Raw genomic sequence first — 17,659 nt, forward strand, 5'->3', positions numbered from 1 at the left:
TTCAATATCATGTATTTTTTATTGTTAAAGCATATTTCTACTTAGTTCTTCATTATGCAAAAATATAATACTCTTTGATTAAATGTCTTTCATTAAATTGTTTACATCTAATTCTTAGAATATAAGTGTTATATTTTGCCTAAACATAGTTTCTTTGATTTTGTGTAGTTTCATTAAATTGTAACACATTTAATACTTAGAAATTATACATTTTATAAGTGAAGAAAAATCCTACCTTTTTGAAAATAACTTGTACTTAAATGAAAAATATATTTTGGAAAATATGGTGAGATTTATTTCAACTATATCTAAAACTTGGGAATCAATATACTTATAAATATTATTGAACTTGCATTTTGTGGATTCTAATATCTTAATAATCTTATTTTACACATCTTATTTGAAAATCATTTTCATACTCACTCATCTTTAATCTTAAGTATTTTAGTTACTTGTCTTTTATTTTATTTTGCAAAACTAAAATCCCATCAAATATTTGGAGCTAGGTTAGATTATTCTTATTTTGTTTGAAATAGTTTCTTTTGATGTTAGTCAACTCCCATGGGTTCGACCTTGCACTTACATGAACACTATATTCCGAAACGATTCGTGCACTTGCGAGTATAAATATTAAAACACTCACTTTTGAGGACAACAGTCGACTCACGGATATTGTTTGTATATTTAGGTAAGGGCAAGGCTAAGGTTGAGCAGCCGTGAGAGCCAGAGAATGAAGATTGTACTGTTGGAAATATTTTACCAGGATCTTAGATTTACTAACAAGTATGTTATTTAACATCCTAAATATGAACTTCTAAAACGATATGAAATAAACACATATAAAGTAGAAGAAACTATACAGTGGTTGCAGCGGAATATAATGTCTCCTTCCACTCAGATCTCTAACCCTTGTATCCTTTCTGTCGCAGAGTATCATCAAGATCTGAGCCCGCATGTCCTTCTCTTGAATCTGGATTCTTCACAATCTTCCACACTATGATTGAGATACCACTCGATGTGTGTGGGCACTCACTCACTCACTATAGGGTTCGGTTTTCAGAAGAGAGAAAGAGAGAGAGAAGGTGGCGGCTAGGTTTAGGAAGAAGGCTTTGAGTTTTCTCTGAAGGAATGAGATGCATCATCTTTTTCCTGAAGCCATCACTACCTATTTATAGGAAACCACCTAGGGTTAGGTTAGATTTATTTGGCATTATAATAATGAAAAAATAAATGATAAATAGGCTACATAAGTGGTCGGCCATGTATAGGATAATGGGCCCCACTTTGTAATTTTGTCATTTTATCATTTCTACATCTCATTTTCTCAAAAACGCCAATTTTCTAATTTAACCACTTAAATGCCAATTCTAATTATTTAATAACTAAGAATTAATTATTAAATAATATTGTCATTTAATATATTTATTAATTAGACTAATCAAAGTCTCTTAATTAACAAATGAACCCTAGAAACTCTTTCTTCTCAATTAAGCCCTTGCTTAGTGAAAATTCATAAACTAGACATAGTCTAATTTTAGAATTATAATTGATTAATCAAAATCAATTAACTGAGTCTTACAAGTAGTATAGTCTCAACTAGTATGAGGACCATGGGCCTATTTATCCGAGCTTCCAATAAGCAGACCAAGAACTTACCAGATAAATTCACTAACTTATTAATTCCTTGTTGCATCCACGCATAGAACTTGGAATTGCACTCTCAGTTATATAGAGCGCTCTATATGCTCCACAATATAGATACACTATCAATTATCCATTGTTATAATCCCAATAATCAATGATCCTCTATAGATGATTTACATTGTATAGGGATTAAATTACCGTTACACCCTTCAATGTATTTTATCCTTAAAACACTTAGCCACCTATAAATGATATTTCAGTGAACTGAAATGAGTACTCAACCATTTATCTCTATTTAGCCAAGCTCGAAGGAAATCATCATTTCACTTCTATTTGCTAGATAGAAGCTATAGATTCCATATCTATGTTTAGCGCTCCCACTCAATTGCACTACCATGTTCCCAAAATGTATGTATCACCCTGACCAAAAAGTAGGCTTAACTAACCAATCAAAGAACATGTATAATACTCCTGAGATCGAACCTAACCATATCAGGATTAAGATCATTTGATCTAGGATCAACTAGGTGATATTGAATTAAATAGATACTATGGTAAATTTAATATATCTAAATCAAAGTTTAATATCGGTCCCTTCCGATGCATGCTCCATGCATTCAACCCAAGCTTTACTTTAACCAATACCCTGGAAAGAACATAGCACTTATCTAAGGTGCAAGTAAACTATGTTGTAGATTCACATATCAATTAAACCCTGTGTACTGATAAACCTAGGAATATATATTTAATCACATAATCTTGATTACTTTCCACTGTGCTGACGACACAATAAACAAGAATATAAATGTGATATGGGTTTGGATGAATTTATAAATCAAATAAACAAGTAAATGATAACATGAACCAAATGACACACAAATAAGTGATGAAAATACTTCTGTTTCTTTATTGATATTTAAAAGATAAAGATTATATTGAAATGAAGTTTTATTTAGGGCATAAAACCCAACATGTACATGTCAGGGCAGTTAGGCCTAGAGCGTACGGTCTTTGGGATAACTGGTTGTATTTTGTACAGTCGCTAGACCACAACTTTTATATCTAGTGCTTGAAACAGTTGTAAATATTTTGTACATGAGATCTCAGTTATAAATATATGTTAGTTTGGTATTTATAAGTATTTAAATAAAGTTTTAATTAATCACAATTTTTAATAAACTCGTTGATTAGCAACAAGCTGCACAGTTAGTATAAAATCACGATAACACGCCTAAACTAGTAGGGTGTTACATTCCTTCTCCAGCTAGGCAGTCGAAGGGATCTTGGCAATTTGTTGGGTCAACTCTTTAGCCTTTTTCTTCTGCTTGGATAGATCCCATTGGCTTGCTCCAAGGTCTTTTCTTTTTCAGCCAGCTCCTGTCTAAGTCGCTTAATTTTGGCCTTGTTAGTGACGGACTGCTTCACCACAACCTTGGTCCGACAGTAGATGTATCTGGCCTGCAAGTTTAACTAAGGAAAAAATGGCAAAGTCAGTTAAGGTGGAAATAAGAGCTGGTTGGACGAAATAAAAGTAAAATACAAGATTACCTTAGTAAACTCCTCAAGAAGGTTCCCCATAAGGAAGTCGGGCGAAAGGACGTCTCCATCGCCCAGAAGCTCCCCAACATCTTCCTAAAATCTATCCTAGTAGTGATTGTAAACTTCCTCGACGCGCTTTAGTTCTGTCCGGGGGGACCATGGGTCTATGTAACCAATGTGGGGACCATGGGCCTATGTAACCAAGCTCCTAATAAGTAGACCCAAAATTTACTAAGTAAACTTCCTAGCTTATTGATTCCTCCTGACTTTCCTAGCTTATTAATTCATCCTGACTCCACAATAGATTCAGAATTGTACTCTTGGCTACATAGAACACTCTACATTTTAAATATAGGCACGCTATGAATTATCCAATGTTACAATCTAAATAATCAACGATCCTCTATAGACGGTTTACATTGAATAGGGACAAATTTACTGTTTTACCCTTTAATGTATTTATATATTTTATCGTTAAAATACTTAGCTCCTTGTAAATGATATTTCAATAAACTAATATAATCATTGAAATGAGTACTCAATCATTTATCACATTTAGCCAAGTTTAAAGGAAATCATCGTTTCACTTCTAAATAGTTATAGAAGCTATAAATTCTATATATATGATTAACACTCCCACTTAGTTGCACTACCAAATTCCCAAGATGTAAGTATGGGCTAGTCCTACGCAGGGACGGACCCATTAAGAGTGATGTGGGGGCTATAGCCCCCATGAACAAAAATATTGCCTTTTAAAAAATTAAATGTAAATTTTTTAATTTAATAATTATAGGCCAAAATAGTAGAAAAGCCCCCACTAAATTAGATAAATTTAGTATAAGTGATTATAATGTAGCTATAAATATTTTTTTACGATAAATAAGCCCCCACAAAGTAAAAATCCTGGGTCCGTCACTGACTCCTACGGGTAAGCTGGTAACAAACAAGTTAAAGAACCCGTATAGTATAATTAAGCTAGAATTTAATCATTCAGGATTGAGATCAATTGACCTAAGATCAACTAAGGGACATTGACTTAGAAAATACATAGCGATAAGTTTATGATATATTTTCCACTATCAATATCAGTCCAGTTTGATGTATAGCCAATACATTAGATACATGTTTACTTTGCTAATGCCCTGAAAAAGACATTCCACTTATACAAGTATAAATAAAACCACATCGCTGATTATCACGTCAGTATAAATTCAGTACACTAATAAATCGTGGGACTAATAATAGTTTGAAGAATATAATCATGAATAATTTCTATATTGTAGACAATACTATAATCATGAGTAATTATATGTTCGAGATTTAATAGAATTTATATATTAAACATATAATCATGTAATTATGTGAACCATGCAACATAAAATGATTTATGATCTTTTATTAATTAGCAAATAAGATTATATTAAAATGCGTTATTTAGGGCATAAAATCCAATACATTAACTGTGCAAGAGCGAGACATGCGATCTCAAGTGAACATTAATAATGGTGTCTATGTTATCACCGATTTGTACTAAAAGAATAGTGGTTCAATGCTACAGCAACTAAAATTTCATTTAACTTTGTGGTAATTATACTAAGGTAAAATTCAAGTCGAAAAATATTTTACCAAATGCACCTAAGACCATCTCCAATGATTACACCAATTTGGTGTGGAATCTACCCAATTTAGTAGGGGTGTGCATAAATCGATCCAATCCAATGATAACCGACCGCCAAACATTGGATATCCAATTGTGATTGGATCGGATTGGATGTTATTTTTGAATATCCAATTGGATCAGATTGGATGTTGGATGGAGTGTCTAAAAATCCAATACATCCAACATCCAATTAAACTAATTAGTATTTTCATTTAGTTTGGATGAGTAATTAGATTTCATAATGTTATACGTAAAATATATATGTATACATAAAAATTTTACTCTTTTTTCCTTGGATTGGATGGATCCAGTCTAATCCAATACATATTGGACCTAAAATATTGGATGGATCTGATCCGATCCAAAAATACTAGTCTAAAATATTGAATAAATTCAAATTGAACCAATAAATATATATGAAATACATCCAATGGATAGAACCGATCCAATCCAACATCCAATGGATGTTGGATCGATTGGATGACTGAAATCAATTGGATCGGATCGGATGGTAAAATCTAACATCCAATATATAATTGGATCGGATCTGGATGGGCCTAAAAATATTGGATGTGATCCAATGAACACCCCTACAATTTAGTGTAGAATTTTTTACTTTTTGGTGCAACATCTCTAATGATTCACACTAAATATTCTACAAAATAAATATATTTTACTTAAAAGATTTTACATTTTATATTATTTACATCAATAACCTAAAATAATTAATTTATGAAATAATTAGTAAGAATTGTATCATGGATACTACTTGTAAGAATTTAAAATCTTAAAATAATTTAGTAAAATAAATATTTATTAAATCAATTAAATACCACACATATTTTTTTTTTTTTAAAAAATCTTATTTAAGTTATTGATCTTATTATACGCGACCATTTTTAAAATGAGCCAAAAAGATTACACAAAAAAGAGTTCACCAATAATATTAAGCATCTCAAAAATATTAATATTCTCAAAATACTTAAAGTACATATAGCTAATAATTTGCTATTCTTCAAGGTTAAGATCTATACGTGCTCAATTTGATTATTAAATTATTATTTTACTTTATGTTATTCTATTTAGTTTTATAACTTTGTGTGATGTTGTTTTTATTTTATTAGCATTAATATTTATTTTATTATTTTGTATTTTTAAATATGTTAGTGTTTTAAAAAATATTTTATTTTTTTTTTTATAAAAAAATTAATTATTATTTTTGTGATAAATTTTAATTTGAGGAATATAATGTATGATTATATTTTAAAATAAAATAAAATAAGTGTTACAATGCAAAAAAAATGTTGTACACTAAATTGGTGTATATTTAAAATTCAACACTATTAATAGTGTAGAATTAGTGCACATTAATTTGGTACATAATTCGGAGTGCTATTAGAGTGAAATGATGTGAAGATTTTGTACTATATATTTATTTAATTAAAGTAAAAAAAAATATTATTGTGGGACTTTCTTTACATTTTGTTGAATCTGATTGTTTAGCGGTTGTAATTGCGTTTTCTAAACGTACTTTTTTCCTCAATGAACTTGATTTCTTGTTAGAGGATTTAGCTAGTTTGCTGTCTAGCTAGTTTTCTTGGAGTATCCCTAATCCATGTTCGTCAGACAACCAATGAGGTTGCACATGGATTAGTTACGCATGCTCTTCGGGTGGATAGAGAACTAGTATAATTTGATGATATTTCTTCTTTTATTGGAGTTTCTTAAGACTTAAAGATTGTATGATATTATGATTTCTTTTTTCAATGAAGTTATTCATTGGTAAAAAAGAAAAATTAAAGTAAAAAAATATTATATTTTTTTTTTGATATAATATGTATTTGAATGATTAAAAAAATGTTACTAGTAATAATTATTAATTTTCTTCCACTTTTTCTAACAAGGAGAGAATTCACCACGGCTCACGTGTCAAAATTCTTGGCAACAGGCTCAACGTTTTCCCACATCTTCTGTACAATGGAGTGGCCGTGGCCCGTGCGTCTGCGTCCTAACGTAATGCCGTACCTCACAAACAAATACGGACAGAATATGAGAAATGCGAAAGGGCAGTCTTGGCAAACCAAATTTAGATTTGAGAAACCATTTTATTATTATTATTATTATTTTATTTTCTTTTGAGAAAATTGGGAAACCAAATTTAAAATTGGAAACCAAATTTATATCTATATATTATATATTTTTTTTCCCTCCAGCCTCAAGGTCTCTTTGTCACTCTCTCTTTCCATCTTCACTCTTTTAGTCTCAGTCGGCCGTGAAGGAAAGCAAGAAAGAAAGCTTAGTAGGTACGATTATTGTGTTTCCTACTCAATTTGTTTATAATTATATAATTATTTATGTATATGTCTACAGATGGTAGTGTTTTTTCTGCGATCTTCCTCTTCCCCTATTTTTCTGTTTAATAAACTTAAAAAAATGGAGTAATTTTTGCATGAACGAATCTTTAGATTGGATTAGTTCGTTACCGACTTTTGTTTTCCATGCTGCATTGCTCTATCTCTGTTTTCATATGTGGCTTCTATTTGTATCGATGTTGAGACTGAATTTCCTGTTTATCTTTCTGTATAAGCATGTCTATATTTCTCTTGGTTCTTTTTACGGAATGGATTTCTGGGTTTCTTGGGTTCATGGTAGTGTTCTCTTTATGAAACAAAATCAAATGATTATTGTGCTTGAGAATGTACCTATATTGTGTTTTGAAAGATTTCTTCTGTATGCGCAGTTGTTTAATTTGTTTTTCTGGTACTGTATGTGCCTTTAAAAGGTTTTAAGGGTTTTCTATTAATTTTTTTTTGCCTTTTAAAAAGTTTCAAGGGTTTTGTATTTTTTTTGGGTCATATTTGCCTTCTAGGAAATTGAAAAGTCTTTAGTGGTTGGAAACAAGGTTTAGGCTTGTACTTTTTTGTTTCATATTGTGAATGATTTCTTCAATAACTTTTGTTGAAATATCTACAGATGGGTTCTAAGGAACAATGTGGTGTCCCGGCAATTGTGAATCAAGAACTGGCCGTCACCCCTCCAAAGTATTCTTTAATGAGCAGAAAAGGAACTGGACGTGCAGGGCGCCGGATACCTTTACTGGCAAATCATTTTAATGTTTCCCTTAATGTCCCAGATGCAGTATTTTATCACTACAGTGTATGTTTCAGTTGCATGTGTTTTTGTGCTTTCTGGGTTTATTCAATCTCATTATAATTTGATTATGATGTACTACCACTTTCAGGTATCTATTACTTCAGAAGATGGTAAAGAAGTTAATCTTAAGGGAATTGGAAGAAAAGTTATTGATAGGCTGCACCAAACTTATTCTTCTGAATTTTCTGGTAAAAGGTTTGCATATGATGGAGAGAAAAGTCTTTACACAGTTGGTCCTCTGCCACAAATCAAGTTTGAGTTCACTGTTGTCTTGGAGGAGTCATTAGCAAAGCAGTAGGTCTCTTTGTTATTACTTGTTTCTTTTTACTGTTTCTTTTTACTGTTTCTTTTTGGTGACTGACATTATTTGGGTATGTGCGGTAGGGAAAATGGGAGTCCTGGTGGCAGGGATAATCCCAGTGAAAAGAGTAAACGCTCAAAACGCTCTTATCACTCAAAGACTTTTAAGGTAGAATTAAGTTATGCTACCAAAGTACCTTTGAGGTCGGTTGCTCTTGCTCTTAAAGGAGTTGATGCAGATAATAGCACTCAGGATGCATTGAGAGTGCTTGATATCATCCTTAGGCAGCAAGCAGCTAACAGGTATGTCATTGTCTCTCCTGCTCATTATCTCTCTGGTTTATATTTTAGGCCATTTTCTTTTTGAAGCTGTAATGTTGTCTTGTCGAAACTATGTTTGTTCCAATTTACAGGGGATGCCTTATGGTAAGGCAGTCATTTTTTCACGACGACTTGAGGAACTTCACTGATGTTGGAGGTGGAATAACTGGTGTTCGAGGGTTACATGCTAGCTTTCGCCCAACTCAGAATGGCTTGTCCCTCAATATGGGTATCACTTTTTCTATAATTGTGATTTCTAAATTGTGATGTAGACATGAAGATGTGTTATTGCTACCTGTTTTTTTGACATTGCTGCCTCTCAACTTTGTCTAGATGTGTCCACAACGTTGATTTTGAGACCTGGATCTGTTATTGAATTTCTGATAGCTAATCAGGGTGTACAAAATATTCGTCAAGTTGATTGGGGGAAGGTAAATAAATTGTTAAAATGTGTGCTTAGACATGATCATTAATTTGTTGTAAACATAATTTTTGGTGACTTAGGCAAAGCGAATGCTTAAAAATCTGAGGATTAAAACAAGACACCGCCACATGGAGTTTAAAATCATAGGCTTGACTGACAAGCCATGCCGTGATCTATTGTATGTGTTTATCTTTCTAAGCTACTTTCTCTATTTTTCCCTACCCTAGTTGGTTTCTATTGAAAAAACTATAATTTTATCGTCTTATTTTCTCAGTTTTAACATGAAAGTGAAAAATGGTGATAATACAAATGGAGACGAGACTGAAGAAATATCTGTGTACGACTATTTTATGAAACACTGTGGTATAGAGCTACGTGAATCTGCTTACCTGCCATGCCTTATTGTTGGCAGACCAAAAAAACCTAACTTTCTACCTCTTGAGGTATGCTAGGTTTATATGCTTGACAATCTATTTATTAGAAGTGTTGATGAATTCTTTTGCAAAATAATATTTTGTGGTTTTTTTCTGTACTCTTCTATTTCTGTTTCAGTTGTGTTCACTTGTTTCGCTTCAACGGTATACAAAAGCATTATCTTCTGGGCAGAGGGCATCGCTGGTGGAAAAATCTCGACAAAAGCCTCAGGAAAAGATGAAAATTGTCGTTGATGTAAGTTTTATTTTCACCTGAATCAATAATATCTTTCATTTAAACATTGTCTTATTTTTTTCTTTCTGATTTAATATTTCAGGCAGTAAGAAATTACCGCTATGATAGTGACCCATTGCTAGCTGACTGTGGCATCTCTATAGAGAAGCAATTTACTCAAGTTGATGGTCGCATCCTTGATCCCCCAAAGGTAAAAACAAAAATTCATGTGATTGTCTGCATAAGTATGGCCATGTTTTTTGGAGGTGATTCGGAAAATTGGATTTATAATTGAGACATGCATTATTTTGCATAGTTGTTAGTGTTTGGAGGGAAATGTGTTACTACATCCATATTGACTATTGGTTTCATTTTTCCTATTATACATCACAGTTGGAGTTTGGTAATGATCGTGGCTTTGCCCCATCTAACGGGAGATGGAACTTTAACAATAAGGTACACTTTCGTAGTTTTAATGCTCACTGGCCTTTGACATGTATTTTATTTTCCCAGTCTTTTGATATCAATAAACAGCGGTTCTTATAGTAATTTTTTCTCCCAAGAGAGTTACTTTCATTCTCTATTTATAATGCACATATATATATTTCCAGACTGTTTTGACGCCAATTAGCATTAGCTGTTGGGTTGTGGTCAACTTCTCTGCGCGCTGTGATATGAGTAAAATTTCAAGGGATCTTATTAGCTGTGGAAGGAAGAAAGGAATTGTATGTTCTATGTATCGATTGTAAAGTTCTTGAACTATTTTGTTTTAAACTATCTAGAACAGACTGATTTTTTCCTGTACAGCAAATTGATGGGCCGAAAACATTAATTGATGAAGATCATCTATCTCGCCGAGGATCCCCTGTTACAAGGGTTGAAAAGATGTTTGAGCTGATTAGAGACAAGGTTCCAGGCCCACCTGAGTTTATCCTTTGCCTCTTGCCGGAGAGAAAAAATTCTGAGATCTATGGTGCACTTTCTAATATTATGTGATGCATATCTTTATACCATGTGATATTTATTATTAATATTAATGTTAATGTTAATGTTAATATTGTTATTTTTATTTTAGGGCCATGGAAGAAAAGATGCCTATGTGACTTCGGAATTGTCACCCAGTGTATCGCCCCATTTAAGGTCAACGATCAATATCTAACCAATGTTCTTCTGAAAATCAATACCAAGGTAAATTTTATAAGTTAGAAGTGTTTTTTTTTACATAGTTTCTTTTTTATTTAACCAAAATAACATGTTGTGCTTGTTTTTTTTTTCCTCTAGCTTGGGGGGATTAATTCTTTGTTGGCAATTGAAAAACCTTCACGAATTCCTGTCATAAAAGATAATCCCACAATGATTTTGGGAATGGATGTGTCCCATGGGTCTCCTGGGCGCTCAGATGTCCCTTCAATAGCTGCGGTATTTAAAATGTTATTTTTTCTTGTCCAAAGCATCAGTGTCTCTTTATTTGGTATTTGATAGTCTTGTTGCTTTCAGGTGGTTAGCTCTCGAAGTTGGCCATGTATTTCAAGGTATAGAGCATCAGTAAAAACACAGTCACCTAAAATGGAGATGATCGATGGTCTATACAAGCCCTTGGAAAATGGAAAGGATGGTGGAATCATAAGGTATTGAAGTATATGTAATGTCACATCTAGCTTTTAGATTGGTTGTGATATATCCAGGCTTTTATGCCATGCTCCTCCTTATCATCTGTGTGAATATTAATTGTGAGCATTGTCCCAGCAACATTTTTAATATTTTGACTGTATTATTCTTTGTTACTTTCATGTTTTATTGTTTGTTCAAGTGTACAACACTGCTCCTGACAGAATTGTTTTTTTAGAAAAAAAAACCCACCAAGCTTCATTTATTTGGATATGTCAATTTTCAATCGTCTTAAGACTGGAATGAACCTTTGATTGCAGGGAGCTGCTTATTGACTTCTACCAAACAAGTAATGCGCAGAAACCTAATCAGATAATTATTTTCAGGTATCATGACATTGTGTAAGATCTATTGGTCGGTGATTTTCAGTATTGGTTATTTATTTCTCATATGACTAGTGCCTGTGTTATTTTGATAAAATTATTAGACGCATTGCTCTATCAAAATGCCAAATTTTTAACCAGGTTGAAATGAAATTGTGCAATATATTGATTGATACTCTTCATTCAGATTTTTAAGTATTTAGTAATGAAATCTTGCTTCCATTATTGTTTTGAAATATTATCTTTCACTTTTTTGCCCCCTGAATTTGTTATATGTATTTCTTTTAATTGCTGAAGACAGTTTTTATAACACTTGAGCATATTGATTTTCTTTCTAGGGATGGAGTAAGTGAATCACAATTCAATCAAGTCTTGAACATTGAGTTGGATCAAATCATAAAGGTTATGGACAAACCTTGATCAACTGTAATTCAGGATTCGATATATCATATGAAATTTTATTATTCTATGTATTTACCCTTTTTTTAGAAAAAAGAAAAATTCTAACCCTATTGTTTCTAGCAAATATTATATTAAGCTCTTCAATATTTTCTGTACTGATTTCTGTATCCAGTGTTTTCTGCCAAGTGCTTGCTTTATACGGCTAATAGTAGTCTCTGTAGTCTCATGTCTTTCCTATGACATGTAGTAGCTTTTTGTGTTACAGGCGTATCAACATCTAGGGGAGGAAAACCTTCCTAAGTTTACTGTGATTGTGGCACAGAAGAATCATCACACAAAGTTATTTCAAGCTGGTGGTGCCAACAATAATATTCCACCAGGTGTGTTTGTGCTTTTAAATAATTGGTACATTATTCCTTTGAGTAAAGCTGTACTTAGTTTTGTAATTTCTGTTTTCGTCTCTCAGGAACTATTGTGGACAATGGAATTGTGCACCCAAGGAACTATGATTTCTATCTGTGCTCTCATGCTGGGATGATTGTAAGTATCTTGTATCTTAGGAGAGTGTTGATAGGAATCTCCTATCAGTTAGGCAAGAACAGTAGCCAATAGAAGGAAATATAGCTGATATATTGATATTGGAAAATAAAGAGAACAAGTTTGCTGGGTATTTGAGCGACCCAGCTCTCTTCCAAGAACTAATGCTCACTTAACCAAATGATTCTCTACCCTAACTCTCATATACCATTCTTATTTAAGTGTGTTGTGCATCAGTCACAATTTTATTAGCCTATCATTTAAATGTTTTGTCGGTTTAATTAACTTGCATATAACAATGAAGTTTTTTAGGTTGCATAATGAGATTTGATGTTTAGTCTGGATAAGTTGGTTGTCGGAGATATTTGCATGTGTTTTGAACTATCATATATTCCTGACTGTCATACTATTCATTTTTCCTGATTTGATCTATTAAATGCTGATCAAATTAAAAATTGGATCACATTGTATGCTTCTTTTTCTATACCTTTCATTTTCTTTATTGGCTGCTACAAAACTCAGGGAACTTCTAGACCAGCACACTACCATGTCCTTGTTGATGAGATCGATTTCTCTCCTGATGACTTACAAAACCTTATCCACTCCTTATCTTATGTGTAAGCTTTTATTCGGTTTTTTTTTTTGAAAAAAAAAAAATAAAAGAAAAACATTTGTCTATATTACCTTTTAACATTACGCTTACTGAACTTGTTTCAGGTACCAAAGAAGCACAACTGCAATATCAATAGGTAGGTTGTTTGGGAATTTTTTTTTCCTCCTAATACATGCGCAATACATATATTTTTAAATATCTTACATACACTGCTCAAACGTTCATTTTCATTTTCCAGTTGCTCCAATATGTTATGCCCATCTTGCTGCATATCAAATGGGCCAGTTCATCAAGTTGGACGATTTCTCCGATACTTCTTCAGGACAGAGATCAGTTAGTTCTTCGGGTAGTATTCCTGTTCCAGATCTCCCTAAGTTGCATGACAATGTTAAGACCTCTATGTTTTTTTGTTGAGGTGCTGTGGACTGGATAGCTTTTGGCTGACATAGTTTGAATTTCTTTTTTACACTGAAGAAAAGGTCTTTGACAACGTACATACATAGATTAACAAAAGGACAGATGGATTTTAGCCTTTTAGGTGGGTAATGTAGTGACATAGAAAATACTGGAAAAGAATAGTTTAGTTCAGTTATGGAATCTTTGTGATGCACAGTACTTTTAGGTCAACAATAGTTAACTTCATTGTTTAGGAATTGAGTTATCTGGAAAACCAATTGCTCGGGAAAAGCTGTAACCATTTATATATATATATATATATTTCTAAATATATATATATTGGAATTTTGCGATTGCTTAAATCTTGAGAGTATGTATGTCTATGGCATTGTGACAATGGAATTCTGCTCTTTTATCTCATTATTATTATTTTTATTTCAATGCTTTGTATTTATAGTTTCTATTGTCGTGTATTGTTCCACAATACAACTCCAAAAAAACAATTCTCACTCTTTGAATATTAGAAGGCACTGTCTTTTAGTTATCTGAAATTGTTAGATCGTCCACTCTGTTGAAAAAATTGGGTAATTAAAAGGTTTGAATCTCTCAGAAATGTTTACTTTCTCGGCGATGTCTTCACTGCCGGACCGGAGGAATGAGCGATTTATTCTCCCAACGTAAGTACAAAATTTTGTGATCTTATCATTTTTTTTTCTTCCGTTACTGTGGGTCCTGCGTCTCTTGTGAAGTAATAATTATTAATCAAATGCTAAATAATGAAATTTGGGTATTTGCCTTGCACTAAATTCTCTAAAAATATACAAAAATGGTGGTTAGAACTAATTTAAGCTTGTTGGCGATCGCTTTCGAGATAATTTTGTAGATTATGTTGCACAGGCTTATGGGTCTAAAATCCTTAACTGAAGAGGGTTGCTTGGTCTTAGGGATGAGAGTTATAAGAGTGGTGTTAAGGGGTGCAATGTCCCCATCTCCATTAAGGAAGCTAAGCACCACAGATAACACATCTTTCCTAACAAGCGGCCAGTTTGCTGTGTAAAAATTGGAGTTGAAACCGTCAAGGCCAGGAGCTTTATCCGAAGAGAGCTGAGAGAACGCTTTCTCAACTTCCTCAATTGAAAAAGTTCCATCCAGAAAGGATTTGTCGATATCTGACAAGGAACAGTCAATGCCATCCAAAGCAATTTGCATGTCATAGAACGATGAATTTGTGGAAGAGAAGAGCGAATGGAAGTAGGTTTCGATTTCATGAGTGATGTCTTCCTCCGTGGTGACGATTCCTCCATTCTCTGTGTGAAGTTGAAGGATTTTATTGACTTTCTTCCTGTGGGAGGCGTGACGATGGAAGAACTTAGTATTTTTGTTGCCTTGGGCTAGCCATTGAGTTCTGGCTGTTCGCTTCCAGTACGTCTCCTCTTTGTAGAGAAGGGCATCAAGCGGGGATTAGGTATCCTTGATATTTCCAATCGTACGATCATCCCAAGTGGTGCTATTTCTAGCATGCTCAAGGTCTTTTTCAAGCCTATTGATGCGATTTTTGAACTGGAAATCTTTATTGTGGTTCCAAGCATTTAGCTGATTAGCGCAGCTGGCTTGAGTTGCAAGGAGACGCGGAATGTCTCCATATGGGCTAAGAGGATTAGCCCAAGACGATTCCAAGTTCGCCTTCCAATTCGGTTCCGAGAGCCAAACATTTTCAAAGAGAAAACGTTTATTAGGACGATCAGAAGGGGGAATGGCTGTGCTGGTGGTAACAAGCTCAAGATCTCGGTGGTCCGACTCGAAAAAACCAAGATGAGCGAGAAGAGCATCAGGGAAGAGATCGATCCAAGAAGAGTTAACAATACCCCAATCAATACGCTCCTGGATATTTCTTGGCAAAGCCACGTTGTTATTCCAAGTAAGCAGAGGGCCTTTCAGGTCTAGTGAGGTTAGATTAAAGGAACCCAACAAGTGCCTAAACTCAGAGGAAGGACCCCTGTCAGGGTTACCCCCTGCTTGTCACCCGAGGTTAGGAAAGCACTGAAGTCCCCAATGATAAGCCAAGGATCTCTGGGGTTATCATTCCCTATCCTATTCAAAATCTTCCAAGTGTGGGGTCAATGTGACTCAATAGGTGAGCCATGAAAACAAGTGAGATGGAAAAAAACATTATTCAAAGAGAGCGACACATAACAATCAAAATGACTAATAGATTGAGAAAGCAAAGTTAAAGTTACATCATTAGTCCAAAATAACATGAGGCCCCCACCTCTACCTATCCTAGGAACCTCCAAACCGGAGTCAAAATGGAGCTTAACTCTAAGAAAATCAACAACATTTTTAGCAAGTCTTGATTCCATAATAAACAAATTATCGGGTTTACATAAGGAGACCAAACGGGAGAGATGACGGAATGCACGATCACTCCCAATACCTCGTGCATTCCAGCTCACAAGCTTCATGGCGGCGGGTAGGCCTTCTCAGCGGCCAGGCCTGCGTTTCCAAGAGAGATTTCAGTGTCCTGATGATTGTCCGAGCGGGAGCGCTTGATCTGTTGACAAAGTTCCCCATTGACCATCTCAGTTTGCCTTTTGAAGCTATCTTTCGAGCTGGTTTGCTTTTCCTTTTTGTGCCTTTTGAGCTAGAGGGAGTGGCAACTCCTGGTTGATAGGTTAGGTTCATAGCCTCCAACCGTTTGCTAGTGTCAAGGAGAGGGATGTTGACGGGCAAAGGGACATGGCAATACTTGGAACTAGTAGATTTGGAGCTACTAGAATTTTGTGAGGTACTTGAAAAACTAGATGTTGAAGCTTGTGGAGCTTTTTGAACACTAGTGTTGCTCATGGTTGCATTTAGGAGAGCCGTAAATGAGGGTGGGTTGGTATCAGTTTGGGGTAGATTGGTGTTATTGGGTTGGACATCTCCTTGAGTCCATGTCACAGTGTCATGTGTTTGAGTGGAGGGGCCCGACTTGTAAAGGCCCACAAGTTGGGTTTGGTAGTGGGTTAGATTTTGGTCCTGAGGGCAGTGGATAGGGAATGAAGGCATAGAGTCAGGAAGAGAGATACACACGACACTGGCGGGGTTTGAAGTCATGAAATTGGCAACGAAGGGTTGGCGAAAGTAAGCTCTTCAGGACACAACATAGGGTTAGTAGTAACCTTAACTTTGTCAGTAATGGATTTGATGTCATTCCTGAGATCGGGCGGAAGAGGGGCTTCATCACAAGCCTTCATATAGTCCACGCAACCCTTATTATAGCTGTGTCCCATACGACCACTAAAAAGCAAATATCGGGGAGATTTTTCGTATTTTAATTCGTACCAAACCACCTTGTTTTTACCCGAGAAATTGACAGGAATTCCCCAAAGGAGAGGGTGTGCCACATCAAACATGACTCTAATACGAAAGTATGGTCCCCAAGTTTCACGAAAGGATGGCCGATACACTTCTAAGAGGTGGCTAAGAGAAGCAGAGACAAGTTCTGCTAGCTGGCCAGTGCGTTTGAGGAAATGAGTGTTGAAAACTTGCACCTAAAGAGGGATTTTAAGAAGGCTGTCCCCATTTAGAACATCCAAAGAGTTTGGAATATCCATAAAGAAGGGCTGGTTGAGATAGGTCCAAAGCTGCTGTAGGAGAACTCGGCGTCGATCACCTTCACATCCAAACTCAATCAAGAAGAGGCCTTAGGAACGGTCAGTTATGGTGACAGGAAATCGGGATATCTGGAAAACCAATTGTTTAGAAATTGAATTATCTGGAAAACTAATTGCTCGGGAAAAGTTGTAACCATTTATATATATTTTTAAATATATATTGGAATTTTGCGATTGCTTAAATCTTGAGAGTATGTATGTCTATGGCATTGTGACAATTGAATTATACTATTTTATCTCATTATTATTATTTTTATTTCAATGCTTTGTATTTATTGTTTCTATTGTCGTGTATTATTCCACACTTAATACAACTCCAATTAAACATAATTATCAAAAAAAAAAAAACAAAACAATTCTCACTCTTTGAATATT

The 17,659-nt window shown here is 34.4% G+C and overlaps 1 protein-coding gene across 1 annotated transcript; it reads left to right on the forward strand.

Annotated features, from left to right (window-relative positions):
- The first annotated feature begins 6,782 nt into the window (after window positions 1-6,782).
- Window positions 6,783-14,069, forward strand: LOC115724100 (protein argonaute 16). Its single transcript, XM_030653558.2, has 23 exons — window positions 6,783-7,146; window positions 7,817-7,999; window positions 8,085-8,290; window positions 8,381-8,599; window positions 8,710-8,846; window positions 8,951-9,048; window positions 9,122-9,219; window positions 9,316-9,484; window positions 9,594-9,710; window positions 9,793-9,900; window positions 10,083-10,145; window positions 10,301-10,414; window positions 10,497-10,662; window positions 10,765-10,877; window positions 10,971-11,108; window positions 11,187-11,317; window positions 11,618-11,683; window positions 12,019-12,082; window positions 12,348-12,462; window positions 12,549-12,622; window positions 13,142-13,236; window positions 13,337-13,368; window positions 13,471-14,069. The coding sequence occupies exons 2-23, from the start codon at window positions 7,817-7,819 to the stop codon at window positions 13,644-13,646; spliced, it is 2,682 nt and encodes an 893-aa protein (XP_030509418.2). The 5' UTR covers window positions 6,783-7,146; the 3' UTR covers window positions 13,647-14,069.
- Window positions 14,070-17,659: the final 3,590 nt, after the last annotated feature.

The sequence above is a fragment of the Cannabis sativa genome, chromosome 9 (assembly GCF_029168945.1).
Source record: "Cannabis sativa cultivar Pink pepper isolate KNU-18-1 chromosome 9, ASM2916894v1, whole genome shotgun sequence".
Lineage (NCBI taxonomy): Eukaryota > Viridiplantae > Streptophyta > Magnoliopsida > Rosales > Cannabaceae > Cannabis > Cannabis sativa.